Below are 18,515 nucleotides of genomic sequence, written 5' to 3'. Positions count from 1 at the left end.
CACAGACAGCTCCCGAGCCGAGACCATATGACTCGCCGCTCCTGCGGCTCGTCAATGAAAGATATATATGCTACACGGAAGCGTTGTATAGACCGAAACAGTTCAAAATAATGATACTGGATTCAGACTTCAAATTATTGTTTTCATATTAGGCCTACGAACAATAACTTACATGCTAAGAGAAATAATACATGTATCGAGAGATATTGCTTTTATTCTAGGCTACATCTCTTATGGAGGCATCTTACACACTCTCTCTCTTTCTTCACCCTCCCATCTCTCTCTCTCCTTCTCTTCCCCTCTATCTCTCTAATATTGACAACACCCCTCATATGATCACTCAACCTCTCCCCATCGCCCTCTGTCTCTCACCTTCTTACACACACTCTCTCTTTTCCCAACTCTCCTCTCTCTCCATCTCTCTTTCTTCAATAATGACACCCCCCATATATCACTCTACTTATCCTCCACTCTCGAATCTCCAAACATTCGGTTAGACGTGATTAACTGGTATCGTACTCCTATGACAGATAATATTCCATATTCTCTGCATTCTCTGCTTGCTGCATTACGTTAAAGGTTTAATGCTCTTTTTTTTCAAGCCACATTTCACGTCAACCAACTTTCATCAAGCCGTTATTTAAAGCGTCATTGTAGAAATGACATTCGGAAATATTAGGGGAATCCTTGTCATAACATTTTTTTTCCCATCATTGTTTCCCATCAGGCATTTTTTTGTTTTAATCACAAGTAATATAGTGACAGCCGCTCTATCATGCTAGAACTGGTGTCAGTATACTGTGACTATACGAGGATGTCAATCAATCAATCAATATGAGGCTTATATCGCGCGTATTCCGTGGGTACAGCTCTTAGCGCAGGGATTTATTTATTTTATTTTTATTTTATGCAATTTATATCGCGCACATATTCAAAGCGCAGGGATTTATTTATGCCGTGTGAGATGGAATTTTTTTTACACAACAATACATCACGCATTCACATTGGCCAGCAGATCGCAGCCATTTCGGCGCATATCCTACTTTTCACGGCCTATTATTCCAAGTCACACGGGTATTTTGGTGGACATGTTTATCTATGCCTATTCAATTTTGCCAGGAAAGACCCTTTTGTCAATCGTGGGATCTTTAACGTGCACACCCCAATGTAGTGTACACGAAGGGACCTCGGTTTTTCGTCTCATCCGAAAGACTAGCACTTGAACCCACCACCTAGGTTAGGAAAGGGGGGAGAAAATTGCTAACGCCCTGACCCAGGGTCGAATTCGCAACCTCTCGCTTCCGCAAGTGCGTTACCACTCGGCCAGGGCGTTAAGCAAACAAACAAACAAACAAACAAATACCACTCGGCCACCCAGTCCGATGTAAGCCTCTGCGACTTCAATCTCAGTGTGGCAGTACATTAATCTGCTGACCATAAACAAGGAATGCGTCCAGCTGTCTCTCTTGCTCTCCAGTAGGTTTCTCAGCGGGCTACCTACTTGACGACGTTCTAATTGATGGCACGCGAACCGTGTAATGTATAGCCACTGCGCGAGTCGAACCGCTCTACGACTAGCTGCTCCTTTCCACGGCCCCCCACCTCCACCGCCAGCCCCACGCATCCCTCTCTCTCGCCCTTCCTCTCTCCCCCCCCTCCCTCTCTCCCCCTCCCTCTCTCTCCCCCTCCTTCTTTCTCTCCCTTCCTCTCTCTTTAACCTTAATTGTCAATCCGTTTTTCATTGCTAAATTCATACGGATAAATAAAAGTTTGATGATTAGCAAGAATCACCTCTGATTTGTTATTTGCACTGTCACTGAAGACTAGACCGTCAGTGAAACTTAATACAGTTCGCCACCTGTTTACCTCTTTTTATATTTTAATCCAGATAGCATTATCCACCACCACCCATTATATAAACATTCTATTTTGTGTAGTCCCGATATCAATGTTGCAAACCTTTTGATGCAGCTTTTAATAATATAAGAGATTTGATTTATACGTATTCCCTGTTTCACTCAATGAATATATATATTCCCTAAAATATCCAGGTAATATACATATTTCCTGGAATTTGGATGCCATTTTTAGACGTATTCCCTGACTTATATTTAGCATTCAAAAGGAGACACTTTGATGGAGTGAAAAATCTCTCTCTTTCTCTCTCTCTCTCTCTCTCTCTCTCTCTCTCTCTCTCTCTCTCTCTCTCTCTCTCTCTCTCTCTCTCTCTCTTATGCTTACAAATATAACAACCATTGCATAACAATAAAATGTATAACACAAAATTACACTGTTTGCACCAATGAAGTGAGAAACAATGACTTTTATATCAGCAAAATCAACAAGCCGTAATAACTCTAGTTGGCGGGATATATTTTGTTTGTTTGTTTGGTTGGTTGTTTGCTTAACGCCCAGCCGACCACGAAGGGCCATATCAGGGCGGTGCTGCTTTGACATTTAACGTGCGCCACACACAAGACAGAAGTCGCAGCACAGGCTTCATGTCTCACCCAGTCACATTATTCTGACACCGGACCAACCAGTCCTAGCACTAACTCCATAATGCCAGACGCCAGGCGGAGCAGCCACTAGATTGCCAATTTTAAAGTCTTGGGTATCCCGGCCGGGGTTCGAACCCACGACCTCCCGCTCACTGGGCGGACGCCTTACCACTAGGCCACCGTGTTGCGGTTTGGCGGGATATAGTGATCCTTACATCGTTCGAAAAAACCCCAATAAAGCTACCCTTTCAAACCATGTTTTTTTGCTTATTTGCTATTGTATTTGGTTGTAATATGTTATAAAGAATTGTGCATGTGAAGGGATATTATATTTTTTAAATATGGAAAAAATGAAAGCTAATTTAAAATGTATGGACAGATTAATTGATGAAAATGGCTCTCAATAACGACGCAAAAAGGAATTTTACAGGAGCAAGTGAGATTTTACAATAACGTGTTTGATAAAAATGGGAATTTTGTTGAGGAGGATGCTGAAATTAAAGTTCTTAATTTAAATATTCCTCAGTTAAATGACGAACGAAAATATGTTTTGGAAACTGATTTTACCGTGTTAGAAATCGGCAGGGCGCTGTCTTTATTAAAAAAAAAAGGTTCGTCACCAGGTTTAGACGGATTGAGTACAAGTTTCATGAATGTTTTTTGGCCTAAAGTAAAAATGATGGTGGTTAATTCCCTTCAAAGTGCATTTACAGTTGGTGAATTGTCAGATACTCAGAAAAGAGCAGTTATCACGTTGATCCATAAGGGTAAAGATTTGCCGAGAGATAGCCTTAAGAATTGGAGACCCTATACGTATCTGTAACCAATACAGATTATAAAATGCTGGCAAAATGTTTATCGCAGTGCTTATCTGGTGTTATTTCTGACCTCGTGTCAGAAGATCAGACAGGATTTATTAAGGGAAGAAAGGCAAGTAACTTGATTAGATTAATTGATGATGTCATTAATTACGCTAATGAAAGAAATCAAGCAGGTAATTTATTACTTGCCCTTGACTACGCTCGAGCCTACGATTCCATCTCAAAAGACTATGTGGTCTGGTCCTTTAAAAAATTTGGTTTTGGCGAAAAATTTGTTAAATGGATTAAAGTTTTAATGACAAACACCACGAGCTGCATAAATTATATGGGTTGGATTTCGGAAGAAATAAGTGTGAATTCCGGAATCCGTCAGGGATGTCCCCTCTCACCTTTGGCCTTCGTGCTTGCTGTAGAATTATTAGCAATCAAAATCCGAAGTCACCCCAATATTACAGGATTTGCCTTACCAGATGTAGGTTTTGCAGAACAAACATCGCGTACCTTGAAACTGGCTATGTACGCCGATGACATAACTGTTTTACTTCAAGATAAAAACGACATGGAAACGGTTTTGAAAATTATTGATGATTTCTCCAATATATCTCGCTTAAAGGCATATGTACTCGATGACTATACACGCTAATTGCTTTACCAACAGCTGGAGACATGCTAAATTAAGTTCCCTGCAAAATATTGTGGTCTAGGACCCCTTCAATGTTGAGATATTTGAATTTTTATTTTGATCTAGATCGTCCTATTTATAGATTTGCCAACAGAGGGAACGTTGACGCAAGGGAAATAACTCCGCGTCTTTGTTGACATCCTCACTTTTTCAGAGGCTAGAACAAGCTGTAATGCATGTATATGGTCCGCGCATTGCGACATATCGTCATTATATGGCCTTATGATGCATTTGACATCGATTGTGGGCAAACTACACATCGTAAACACGGGAGCGAGTTAGTAAGCCTTTAAAATTAAATAAAAATAAAACGGAAGCAATGTGGTTGGGATCGCGTAAAAACTGTCAAGAGAAATATTGCGATATTAAATGGAATACCCAGGTGAAAATCATGGGAATTAGTCAGTTTTAAAAATGACATCCCGGCCTCTGAAATTATGGAAAATTGGTCCAAAAGACTTGAAAAAGTTGAACAAATCATTTGCAGATAGTCAAAAAGAAATTTAAGTATAAGCGGCAAATTATGTATTATTAAGTCCTTCTTAGTTTTACAATTTGTTTACGTTATGCAGGCGCTTCTTGCCCCTGTTAAAGTTCTCGATAAGTTGAATACTATTTTGTTCAGGTTTCTCTGGAAAAGGAAGTATTCAAATACAAAAGCCGACATGTATTGTGTAATGTGGTGGAAGAAGGTGGTATTAACATGATAAACGTCCACGATATGCAGACTTCTTTTTTACTCACATGGGCAGCAAAACTTCAACCGAACAAAAACATGAACCGTGGACAACGATTCCATTAAGTCTTTATCAGGTATTGGGAAGAAATTTACTTTGTTTTAAAGCCACAACACCACTAAAACTGTTCCAAGGTATTGAATGCATTCGATCAAACTTTTGGACAGAAGTTCTCTTAAAATGAATCCATAATAAAGCATTGATTTATGAGAGAGAAGATCGCTTTGGCGATCAATGTTTGTGGAACAATATAAAAGTGGTTTATAAAAATAAAAGCTTATATTTTAAAAAATGGATAGAAGCGCACTTAGATACGGTGAAGGATATTTGGGTTAACGGAGATATGATTCCTTTTAACCAGCTGTGCACAAAGATAGGATACAGTCCCTCTAGATGTTTTGAGTACGGCGCAGTGAAGACTGCTGTGCGAGCGCTTGCACTTCGCAAAAACACAGCCAGCCCGCGAGCAGACGAACACAATAATGACCTTGACACACGGAACCCGGTGATCATTAACCCCTCCGCGAGAAAGTTTCGCATGCTGATAAAGCGAGCGAGCCTTGCGCTGCTACATTTTGGTTACATCAATATCAGGTTAAACTAGATCACAGTTATTGGCTGTTAGCAAGCAAATGTACAAAAAAAGAAAGATTGCGATTGTTACAATGGAAAATATTACATAATATTTATCCCACGAATATATTATTAAATAAAATGAAAATTAGAGAAACAAAATTATGTACATTTTGTAAACACATTGATTATGTTGAACACTTTTTTTGGGCAATGTGAGAAGTTGACGAGCTTTTGAGAAAATGTCCATTATATTTTTAGAAATACAGGATCAAATGTGCACCTCTCAGAACACGATGTCTTGTTTGGTTATCAACCTAGTAATATATATGCCAAAATAATAAGGTACTTAATCACATTATTTTGATTGCAAAAATGTGTATTAGTAAATATAAGTATGGTGATAGATACATAGAGAATACTACATGGCTTGCTGTATGGCTTGCTACATGGCTTGCTTTTTCAAATAGTATGGTGATAGAATAAGTATGGTGATAGATACATAGAGAATACTACATGGCTTGCTGTATGGCTTGCTACATGGCTTGCTTTTTCAAATAGTGAACAGCTCGCTTTCGCTCGCAGTTCAATATTTAAAAAAACAACTCGTGTAAATCTGGTACGGAACAGCAAGCCATGTAGTATTCTGTTTATCCTACATACTGTACTTACGTGTATTTTACTGAAAATGTCCTGCATTCGAGGCAGCTAAATTGAAGACGCTTGTTTTAGAACCTCGATCTCTTCTAAAGCCTCGTGCAATCTATTACGTCAAAGCAAAGAAACGTCACTCTGAAAGTGTGGCGTGACGTGTTAATTCTAAAGATTCATCGAGGGTAATTAGCGAGCGCAATTTGTGTTTCTATAATGACGTTTGTCTCGGTGACTTTGGCATCATAAGCAGTGGAAAAACAGGTCCCTGCCAGACTTGCTTGACATGACCTCATTTACATGATATACACACGTGTGATTTGAACGATTATTATCTCACGGGTGTCTCTCTCACGTATGTAGGATAAGATTTAACTAGTATATTGGAAAATGAAATGTACATTGGAAGTATGTGAGTAATGTATAAGTCGAGATGAGGTGAAGTGATATATGACGTTTGTGAATATTATGAGGGGGGTGGGAGGGAGCGGATGGACAAGAAAAAGGGGGAAAAAAGGAGGAAAAAAAGTAACCATGTATGGCTCCTCAATTGCTTTTTGTATAAACAACCATGCAAACCACAAAAAAAGAGAAAAAAAAAAGAAACAGGTTTTCTCCAATTTAAAAAAAAAAAAAAAAGTCGCTTAAGGCGAAATTACTACATTTAGTCAAGCTGTGGAACTCACAGAACGCACTGCATTTTTTTACAGTGACCGTAGTCCGCCGCTCGCGCAAAACGCAGTGAAACTGACGAGACTGTTTAGCGCGGTGGTGGTTTCGCTGTGCTGCATAGCACGCTTTTCTGTACCTCTCTTCGTTTTAACTTTCTGAGCGTGTTTTTAATGCAAACATATCATATCTATATGATTTGGAATCAGGAACCGACAAGGAATAAGATGAAATTGTTTTTTTAATCGATTTCGGAAATTTGATTTTGATCATAATTTTTATATTTTTAATTTTGAGAGCTTGTTTTTAATCCGAATATAACATATTTACATGTTTTTGGAATCAGAAAATAATGAAGAATAAGATGAATGTAAATTTCGATCGTTTTATAAAAAAAAAATTAATTACAATTTTCAGATTTTTAATGACCAAAGTCATTGATTAATTTTTAAGCCACCAAGCTGAAATACAATACTGAAGTCCGGCCTTTGTCGAAGATTGCTTGGCCAAAATTTCAATCAATTTGATTGAAAAATGAGGGTGTGACAGTGCCGTCTCAACTTTTACAAAAAGCCGGATATGATGTCATCAAATACATTTATCGAAAAAAGAAAAATATGTCCGGGGATATCATACCCAGGAACTCTCATGTAAAATTTCATAAAGATCGGTCCAGTAGTTTACTCTGAATCGCTCTACACACGCGCACGCACACCGGCACAGACAAAACTTGACTAAATGTAAAAAGTGAGAGAGAGAGAGAGAGAGAGAGAGAGAGAGAGAGAGAGAGAGAGAGAGAGAGAGAGAGAGAGAGAGAGAGAGATGATAATGATGATGATGGAACTTTATTTTTCAAGGATAGAGGTTTAAGGTGACGCCTTTTCTTACAACCGGTCCTTACTTCTAATACAAATGTCTAATAAATGATAAACAAGTAAAGCAACATGACAAATAAACAAAGTAAACGAACGAACCAGCAAACAATCGACAAGTAAGCAAACAAGCAAATAAACATAAACAACAAAATGACAAAGTAAGGAACATACAAATCAAAAGCAAAACATGCAACATATATACATGTAAAGTGATCGACGGTTAAAGTTCCATCCTCACCTATTCACACTTTACTGACACTATACACAACCATCAGTGTGTATAGGAAACAGGTACTTAACGCCTTCGTCCGTACGGGTTACACACTGTGTATAGCCAAACGGTACCTAATGTGGATTTCGTACGTACAGAAGTCACACAGATCCGTCTGCGTATGACCGGTACCTAAGGTGCTCCTCGTCCGTATGAGTGTGTGTACGTGCGCGTGTGTGTGTGTGTGTGTGTGTGTGTGCATGCGCGTGTTCGTATCTGTGCGTGTGTGTGTGTGTGTGTGTGTGTGTGTGTGTGTGTCTTTAAATCGTTCCAGATGATGAGAAAGTCTTGGGGATGTTATTAGGGCCTATCTTCTTTGGCACATTTGTCAACACGACCATAACAGTTTCGGCAGTTGTTGGACGTTACAGGCAGTCCTTGGTGCCACTTCCCCCAAAATGAAAAAAGTTAAGCAGCTTTGCTGTAGTAGTTTTGGTGCTTTGCCGACGGCTTACAACTTACTGCGTTCCTGTCAATAGAGTACCTCACGAGCACGTTTTCAATGAAAGTCGTATGCTACGGGGTTTGAAATTCCCCTCCTTGTTATGGATTTCCTCTGATGAAAGCAGTTTTAGCCTTCTCCCGAAAGTGCGTATTTTTTCCCCCAATCCCCACCACCCCCAAGCCTGTTGCTCTCAACCCTCTTCCCTTTTTATATTTAGTCAAGTTTTGACTAAATGTTTTAACATAGAGGGGTAATCGAGACGAGGTTCGTGGTGTATAAGTGTGTGTGTGTCTGTCTGTCTGTGTCTGTCTGTGTGTGTGTGTGTGTGTAGAGCGATTCAGAGTAAACTACTGGACCGATCTTCGACCATCTTCATGAAACTTTACACGAGAGTTCCTGGGAATGATATCCTCAGACGTGTTTTTCTTTTTTTCGATAAATGTCTTTGATGATGTCATATCCGGCTTGTTGTAAATGTTGAAGAGGTTGAAATTGATTGACATTTTGGCAAAGTAATCTTCGACAAAGGCCGGACTTTGGTATTGCATTTCAGCTTGGCGGCTTAAAACTTAATTTATGAGTTTTGACTAAATGTTTTAACATAGAGGGGGGAATCGAGACGAGGGTCGTGGTGTATGTGTGTCTGTCTGTGTGTGTGTGTAGAGCGATTCAGACTAAACTACAGGACCGATCTTTATTAAATTTGACATGAGAGTTCCTGGGTATGATATCCTCGGACGTTTTTTCTCATTTTCATTTTTTACATTTAGTCAAGTTATGACTAAATGTTTTAACATCGAGGGGGGAATCGAGACGAGGGTCGTGGTGTGTGTGTGTGTGTGTGTGTGTGTGTGTGTGTGTGTGTGTGTGTGTGTGTGTGTGTGTGTGTGTGTGTGTGTGTGTGTGTGTAGAGCGATTCAGACCAAACTACTGGACCGCTCTTTATGAAATTTGACATGAGAGTTCCTGGGTATGATATCCCCATACGTTTTTTTCATTTTTTTGATAAATGTCTTTGATGACGTCATATCCGGCTTTTTGTGAAAGTTGAGGCGGCACTGTCACGCCCTCATTTTTCAACCAAATTGGTTTAAATTTTTGTCAAGTAATGTTCGACGAAGCCCGGACTTCGGTATTGCATTTCAGCTTGGTGGCTTAAAAATTACTTAATGACTTTGGTCATTAAAAAACTGAAAATTGTAAACAAAATATTTTTTTTATAAAACGATCCAAATTTACATTCATCTTATTCTCCATCATTTGCTGATTCCAAAAACATATAAATATGTTATATTTGGATTAAAAATAAGCTCTGAAAATTAAATATATAAAAATTAATATGAACATTAAAATTTCGAAATCAATTAAAAAACACTTTCATCTTATTCCTTGTCGGTTCCTGATTCCAAAAACATATAGATATGATATGTTTGGATCAAAAACACGCTCAGAAAGTTAAAACAAAGAGAGGTACAGAAAAGCGTGCTATCCTTCTCAGCGCAAGTACTACTCTGCTCTTCTTGTCAATTTCACTGCCTTTGCCGTGAGCGGTGGACTGACGATGCTACGAGTATACGGTCTTGCTGCGTTGCATTGCGTTCAGTTTCATTCTGTGAGTTCGACAGCTTGACTAAATGTTGTTATTTCGCCTTATGCGACTTGTTGATAAATGTCTTTGATGACGTCATATCCGGATTTTCGTGAAAGTTGAGGCGGCACTGTCACGATCTCATTTTTCAACCAAATTGGTTGAAATTTTGGTCAAGTAATCTCCGACGAAGCCCGGACTTCGGTATTGCATTTCAGCTTGGTGGCTTAAAAATTAATCAATGACTTTGGTCATTAAAAATCTGAAAATTGTAAAAAAATTATTTGTTTTATGAAACGATCCAAATTTACGTTCATCTTATTCTCCATCATTTTCTGATTCCAAAAACATATAAATATGTTATATTTGGATTAAAAACAAGCTCTGAAAATTAAAAATATAAAAATTATGATCAAAATTAAATTTTCGAAATCAATTTAAAAACACTTTCATCTTATTCCTTGTCGGTTCCTGATTCCAAAAACATATAGATATGATATGTTTGGATTGAAAACACGCTCAGAAAGTTAAAACGAAGAGAGGTACAGAAAAGCGCAACTACTACCCCGCTCTTCTTGTCAATTTCACTGCCTTTGCTACGAGTATACGGTCTTGCTGCGTTGCATTGCGTTCAGTTTCATTCTGTGAGTTCGACAGCTACTTGACTAAATGTTGTATTTTCGCCTTACGCGACTTGTTTGAATGTCCGGTTGTATACAGATTTTGGAAGTTTATTGAAGAATTTATTTTTTGTACTGAAATTAAGATTGCTTTGAAAGTTAGTGATGTTTTATTTGGTATGAATTTTGTAATGGTGAAAAAGACAACTATGTATAAATTGAAACCACATTATCTTGATTGGAAAGATGTGCGTTAGTATATATAAACAAGTCGCGTAAGGCGAAAATACAATATTTAGTCAAGTAGCTGCCATTTTTCAGCAAGACCGTATACTCGTAGCATCGTCAGTCCACCGCTCACGGCAAAGGCAGTGAAATTGACAAGAAGAGCGGGGTAGTAGTTGCGCTAAGAAGGATAGCACGCTTTTCTGTACCTCTCTTTGTTTTAACTTTCTGAGCGTGTTTTTAATCCAAACATATCATATCTATATGTTTTTGGAATCAGGAACCGACAAGGAATAAGATGAAAGTGTTTTTAAATTGATTTGGACAATTTAATTTTGATAATAATTTTTATATATTTAATTTTCAGAGCTTGTTTTTAATCCGAATATAACATATTTATATGTTTTTGGAATCAGCAAATGATGGAGAATAAGATAAACGTAAATTTGGATCGTTTTATAAATTTTTATTTTTTTTTACAATTTTCAGATTTTTAATGACCAAAGTCATTAATTAATTTTTAAGCCACCAAGCTGAAATGCAATACCGAACCCCGGGCTTCGTCGAAGATTACTTGACCAAAATTTCAACCAATTTGGTTGAAAAATGAGGGCGTGACTGTGCCGCCTCAACTTTCACGAAAAGCCGGATATGACGTCAGCAAAAACATTTATCAAAAAAATGAAAAAAACGTATGGGGATATCAATCCCAGGAACTCTCATGTCAAATTTCATAAAGATCGGTCCAGTAGTTTGGTCTGAATCGCTCTACACGCACACACACACACACACACATACACACACACATACACACACACATACACCACGACCCTCGTTTCGATTCCCCCTCGATGTTAAAATATTTAGTCAAAACTTGACTAAATATGAAAATCAAATTCGTTTTTACTGTTGGAAAGTATTTTTAATAGGCAGTTACAGATTAGAAGCATTTTTGTGTGAGTGTTCGAGGAACAAAAAAACCCAAAAAACAAAAAAAAGTTTATAAGCTAAGCTTGTTGTACTCTATAAGTTGTATTTAATTCATTGTATGCGACATTGTTATTTGTAGCTATTTGAATAAAATTGTTTAAAAAAAACAAAAAGACAAAACCCGAGTGCGTTCTGCTTAATCCTAACACATCATTAGAGAACCAGACATTATAATTACAGTCCATGACCGATTAGTCTGTTTTGTCGATGTTTATCATGTGTTTTACGCGTGTGATAAACTGAGAAAGGAAACAAACTTGAATCAGTCCCACACAGCCTATCAGGTTGAAGGGACATTAAAAACAAGTCGCGTAAGGCGAAAATACAACATTTAGTCAAGTAGCTGTCGAATTCACAGAATGAAACTGAACGCAACGCAACGCAGCAAGACCGTATACTCGTAGCATCGTCACTCCACCGCCCGTGGCAAAGGCAGTGCCCGTGGAATTGACAAGAAGAGCGGGGTATTCGTTGCGCTAAGAAGGATAGCACGCTTTTCTGTACCTCTCTTCGTTTTAACTTTCTGAGCGTGTTTTTAATCCAAACATATCATATCTATATATTTTTGGAATCAGGAACCGACAAGGAATAAGATGAAAGTGTTTTTAAATTGATTTCGAAAAAATTTTTTGATAATAATTTTTATATATTTAATTTTCAGAGCTTGTTTTTAATCCGAATATAACATATTTATATGTTTTTGGAATCAGCAAATGATGGAGAATAAGATAAACGTAAATTTGGATCGTTTTATAAATTTTTATTTTTTTTTTTACAATTTTCAGATTTTTAATGACCAAAGTCATTAATTAATTTTTAAGCCACCAAGCTGAAATGCAATACCGAACCCCGGGCTTCGTCGAAGATTACTTGACCAAAATTTCAACCAATTTGGTTGAAAAATGAGGGCGTGACAGTGCCGCCTCAACTTTCACGAAAAGCCGGATATGACGTCATCAAAGACATTTATCAAAAAAATGAAAAAAACGTTCGGGGATTTCATACCCAGGAACTCTCATGTCAAATTTCATAAAGATCGGTCCAGTAGTTTAGTCTGAATCGCTCTACACACACACACACACGCACACACGCACGCACACACACACGCACATACACCACGACCCTCGTTTCGATTCCCCCTCGATGTTAAAATATTTAGTCAAAACTTGACTAAATATAATGAACATTCAACCAACGATGCATGTGTTTGTTTGTTTGTTTAACGCCCAGTCGACCACGAAGGGCCATATCAGGGCGGTGCTGCTTTGACATATAACGTGCGCCACACACAAGACAGAAGTCGCAGCACAGGTTTCATGTCTCACCCAGTCACATTATTCTGACACCGGACCAACCAGTCCTAGCACTAACCCCATAATGCCAGACGCCAGGCGGAGCAGCCACTAGATTGCCAATTTTAAAGTCTTAGGTATGACCCGGCCGGGGTTCGAGCCCACGACCTCCCGATCACGGGGCGGACGCCTTACCACTAGGCCAACCGTGCCGGTATGCGTGTGTTAACAAGCTCACATTGTCTGCAATTATTTTGATGTCGCGTGCGCATTGAATGACGCTCATCACAACAACATTTCCCAGTCTTGAAGACGTAATCAATGGCATTGTCTGTCAGAGGGTTTTAGCCGAGATTCCAGTGTAACATCGTCATGGGTTTTTCCTTAGAATATCCCCCCATATTAAAAAAAAGTAAAAAAATAAAAATTAATTTTTTTTTTTTAAATAAACAACCTCTCTTTCCGAAATATTGACTTAAACGTACCTAACCTGGTTACTGGTGTGTTTTCCTTTTATTCAAACTCTCTTTCCCTCAATGTTTTGTCCATAGTACACGTAATGCATTGGTTGGGTGGTTACTTTTCAAAACTTTGCAGGGGGGGGGGGGGGGGGGGGTATGCTCTCGGACCCTTTTAAAGGGAGTCTGCTTTGCTGCGATAATCCTATCACCAAAAGTTCCTCCTTTTCATTTCAAGCTCCGATTTCGCGATGTCACATTACTGTCGCCTCGCGCAATCTTGAGATCGAATCAACGCATACTGCGATACGTTTTCATTATTCTATGTCTGTCCATTGCAAGGCCATTAAGTCGACGTTCTTGTGAATGTTTCATTTTGTCTATAGATCATGACATTTTCCATAACATACGAAACACTTCCTTTGTTTATTTGTATTCCCGATGTCACAGTGAGAACAAAATGTTTGCTGCAGGTGGCGATAAGGTGTATGCCCATCAGATGGTCCGTACCGACAGCAGGGATCAGAAACTTGACGCTTTTCTCTCCAAACCCAAGGCTTCCGTCACAACGGTCTCTACGTCATTAGCTTCTGGCGTCACAGCGTCCCCCTCCGGTATCCGAAGCAACCAACAATCTTCAATTTCCAGGTAAAATGGGATGTGAGAGATGTTGGGGGCAGATTTTCATTTGTGTATATTTGCCTTTTCGTTTGTGGGCACGCACGCACGCACACACACACGCACAGCACGCACGCACGCACGCACGCACACACACACACACACACACATACACACACACACACGCACGCACGCACACAAACACACACAAACACACACACATACACACACGCACACACACACACACACAAATATATATAGAAAATATGTGCGCTTGTGTCTGTTTGTGTGCGTGTGATTTTGGCACAAACACGTATACCGTTTTAAAATGCTTTATTCCCCCCTTTGCTTCTTTACCTCTGTAAACTTGTAGGGGTAGTTATTTTTCGATAATGACCCAGCAACCAAACAAATAACGACCCAGCAACAGCCTGAATCCTCGATAGTGCAATGGGTTGAGAGGTTGTTCTGTTTCGGTACTACTTTTTGCGACTGAAAAGTTCCGAACGCTCTAATGTACGAAGCAGACCTGTTTACACTACACATTGAGCGTAGTAAACTACGAATTTGAATAATATACTACGCAACTACGCAAGTCTGTCGTTTTCTACGCAAACGGTATTTTTTAAAAAAAACAAAACAAAAAAAAAACAACATTTTTTTTTTTTTTTTTTTTTTGGTCTTTACACCTGTTCCTTGTCCCGTTGTGCTCTCACACCGCCCCGTCCCTGCACGCAAACGGTATTGTTTCAGCTACGCATATCACAATCCGTAATTTTCTTCATCTCCCTTGACCGATCCATTTTCCAATCCATGTTTTCGGCCAGCAGTTGTTTGCTGCGTGCAGCGCGTAAAGCGCCCACGGGCGTTGCGTTGTACCTTGTTAATGCCGAATAGGCTTCTCCAAGCAAATGCCGGGCACAACTGAAAGCGTTACTGCCAAACCATGCGGGCATTTCGACACAATGGCTGAACGCAGAGCACACGAAAGTGAAGATGAGAACTGTGAAGAAAATGACTCCGAAAGGCCACCGACCAAAAAGAAAAAGACGAGCAATGCGCCGAACCAAGTCTTTCTGCCAAAATATCATCAGGACTACCCATGCCTTGTCTTCGCGGAAAGGAAAACATCATGCTCATTGCACTGTCTGCAATTCCCATTTTTCCGTCAGTCAATCAATACATGTGGTAAAAAGTAGCAATCATTGTTCTTGTTGTTGTGATAGGTCGACGAGAAATTCTACACATTCAATTACAAAACTACACATTTGCCTCATTTTGCTCCCAGAAAATACACATGCAATGTTTTAGGGGTAAACAGGTCTGACGAAGTATACATCTCTGGAGCAAACAATACATACATACCGCATTTAAATTAACAACTACAGGCCTGAACACATGAATCTCCATATAAAATCCATGAGTTCGGTTGTTTTCTGAATCTCATCTGCCGTGCCGTCAAGCCGTTCATCACAAGCAATTTCCCAAGGCAAGTAACTCATACTTTGTCTAGCGACAAGAGTAGTTCCCCTTCTTTTCACTCAGTTCCTTCGACAACAGACTGCAATCCGACGGTCAGTTTTCAACAATATTTCATTTAATAAACAGATCACACGCAACCAAATGCACATATCTCATCAATTTAAACAACATAAAGGGGTTTCATACACTATTTTCCCCAGAAAACTGAACTTCATACAGTTTTTAACGTTGGAACACGGGTGCAAAAGTTCGTCTGCTAGTCCCATTTGACGAAAAAACATTATCCTAAGCGATACTAAAACATATACAGAACACACAATATCTGCCTTTGCCGCCACGGCAGAATAACAGCATTTATTCCCCCCTCTGCTTCTTTACCTCTGTAAACTTGTAGAGCTAGTTATTTTTCGATAATGACCCAGCAACCAAACAAATAACGAGCCAGCAACAGCCTGAATCCTCGATAGTGCAATGGGTTGAGAAGCTGTTCTGTTTCGGTACTACTTTTGCGACTGAAAAGTTCCGAACGCTCTATACGTACGAAGTATACATCTCTGGAGCAAACAATACAAACATACTGCATTTAAATTAACAACTACAGGCCTGAACACATGAATCTCCATATAAAATCCATGAGTTCGGTTGTTTTCTGAATCTAGATCTGCTGTGCACAAACCGTTCACCACAAGCAAATTCCCAAGGCAAGTAACTCATACTCTGGCGACAAGAGTAGTTCCCCTTCTTTTAACGCAGTTTCTTCGACAACACTGACTGCAATCCGACGGTCAGTTTTCAACAATATTTCATTTTATAAACAGATCACACGCAACCAAATGCACACATCTCATCAATTTAAACAACATAAAGCGGTTTCATACACTATTTTCCCCAGAAAACTGAACTTCATACAGTTTTTAACGTTGGAACACGGGTGCAAAAGTTCGTCTGCTAGTCCCATTTGACGAAAGAACATTTACTAAGCGATACTAAAAAATAAACAGAACACACAATATCTGCCTTCACCGCCACAGCAGAATAACAGCATATCTGTGTACTTGATTTTAGTCCAAAACAGGGAAACTGAAAAGAAGTGTTAACAGAATGGAATGATTTGCACGGAACTATACAACCGCGCATTAATCGATCGCCTGCGCAGGTTGACTGGTTGAGTGATTCGGATTCGATCAAACTTTCGCACAAAAACTCCTGGTTTTTTGGAATAACTGAAGAAAGGAGGAATAAAGAGGTTACACACCTCGTCTCAGTGATTATTAAAAATAATGGTCTCAGTTCGCGGTCATGAAAAAGCTCGCTGAAGCTCGCATTTTTCATGATCCGCTAACTTCGACCATTATTTTTAATAATCACTGAGACTCGGCATGTAACCTCTACATCTGTGTACTTGATTTTAGCCCAAAATAGGAAAACTGACAAGAAGTGTTAACAGAATGGAATAATTTGCACGGAACTATACAACCGCGCATTAATCGATCGCCTGCGCAGGTTGACTGGTTGAGAGAATAGGATTCGATCAAACTTTCGCAAAAAAACTCCTCTTTTCTTTGAATAACTGAAGAAAGGAGGAATAAAGAGGTTACACACCTCGTCTCAGTGATTATAAAAAATAATGGTCTCAGTTCGCGGTCATGAAAAAGCTCGCTAAAGCTCGCATTTTTCATGATCCGCTAACTTCGACCATTATTTTTGATAATCACTGAGACTCGGCGTGTAACCTCTACGTACATGCACTGTCAAGTCATTTTTATGCGAAACATTTGCGTTGTTTTTCTACTTCCGAAACAGGTCAGCGATCTCTCATTGCAAAACAAGGGTCGTGGTGATTGGCACAAAACAAACTAAATATTGGTCAGACTCTCCCCTGTCCTTCAACCTGTCTATTACCCGTACCCTCATGATCCTCGTTTAGCAAATACGGACAAGACGATGTATTTAGTGTTTGACCGTTCAAATAGCGTCTGGCGGTTTTTAGATGGAACTGTCAATTGAGTGTGTAAATGGGTTTGTGTGTGTGTGTGTGTTTGTGTGTGTGGGTGTGTGTGTGTGTGTGTGTGTGTGTATGTGTGTGGTGTGTGTGTAAAAATGTGTGTGTGTGTGTGTGTGTGTGTGTGTGTGTGTGTGTGTGTGTGTGTGTGCGTGTGTTTACGCGTATGTGTGTGTGTGTCTCTGTGTGTCTGTGTGGTTGTTTGTCTTCTTCAATTCGTTTTTGACTCACATGAGTAATCAGGAGAGTCTTAGACATGAATAGGGAGGCAGTGAGTGTGCGCGTGACACTCAACCCAAAATCGGGTCACACGAACGCTTCAAGCTCGAATGCAGAGTTTCTACCTTGTGACACACACACAGATATGGCATAACTCAAACGTCTAAAACCCAAAAGACTTCGATCATTACAGCATGATAGTTTTACTTCTGCTTTATTTAACAGACCTTTGTTTACCTTTGGCGAAAACAATTACTTCTTTTCTTTCTTTATTTGGTGTTTAACGTCGTTTTCAACCGTTCAAGGTTATATCGCGACGGGGAAAGGGGGGAGATGGGATAGAGCCACTTGTTAATTGTTTCTTGTTCACAAAAGCACTAATCAAAAATTTGCTCCAGGGGCTTGCAACGAAGTACAATATGTAGAGGTTACACGCCGAGTCTCAGTGATTATCAAAAATAATGGTCGAAGTTAGCGGATCATGAAAAATGCGAGCTTTAGCGAGCTTTTTCATGACCGCGAACTGAGACCATTATTTTTTATAATCACTGAGACGAGGTGTGTAACCTCTTTATTCCTCCTTTCTTCAGTTATTCAAAGAAAAGAGGAGTTTTTTTGCGAAAGTTTGATCGAATCCTATTCTCTCAACCAGTCAACCTGCGCAGGCGATCGATTAATGCGCGGTTGTATAGTTCCGTGCAAATTATTCCATTCTGTTAACACTTCTTGTCAGTTTTCCTATTTTGGGCTAAAATCAAGTACACAGATATGCTGTTATTCTGCCGTGGCGGCAAAG

General features: G+C 39.4%; 1 protein-coding gene across 1 annotated transcript in view; it reads left to right on the top strand.

Moving 5' to 3' along the window:
• LOC138981854 (DNA mismatch repair protein Mlh1-like) overlaps positions 1-18,515 on the top strand; it is a gene marked incomplete in the record, with an annotated part of 185,759 nt that overhangs the window by 152,448 nt on the left and 14,796 nt on the right. Inside the window, 1 exon segment of the mRNA XM_070354963.1 lies at positions 13,872-14,046. Within this exon segment, the coding sequence (XP_070211064.1) occupies positions 13,872-14,046 (175 nt within the window).

This window comes from Littorina saxatilis, linkage group LG12 (assembly GCF_037325665.1).
Source record: "Littorina saxatilis isolate snail1 linkage group LG12, US_GU_Lsax_2.0, whole genome shotgun sequence".
Taxonomy (NCBI): domain Eukaryota; kingdom Metazoa; phylum Mollusca; class Gastropoda; order Littorinimorpha; family Littorinidae; genus Littorina; species Littorina saxatilis.
The sequence above is the reverse complement of the archived record's forward strand: the minus strand, read 5'-3'. Positions and strand labels throughout refer to the sequence as shown.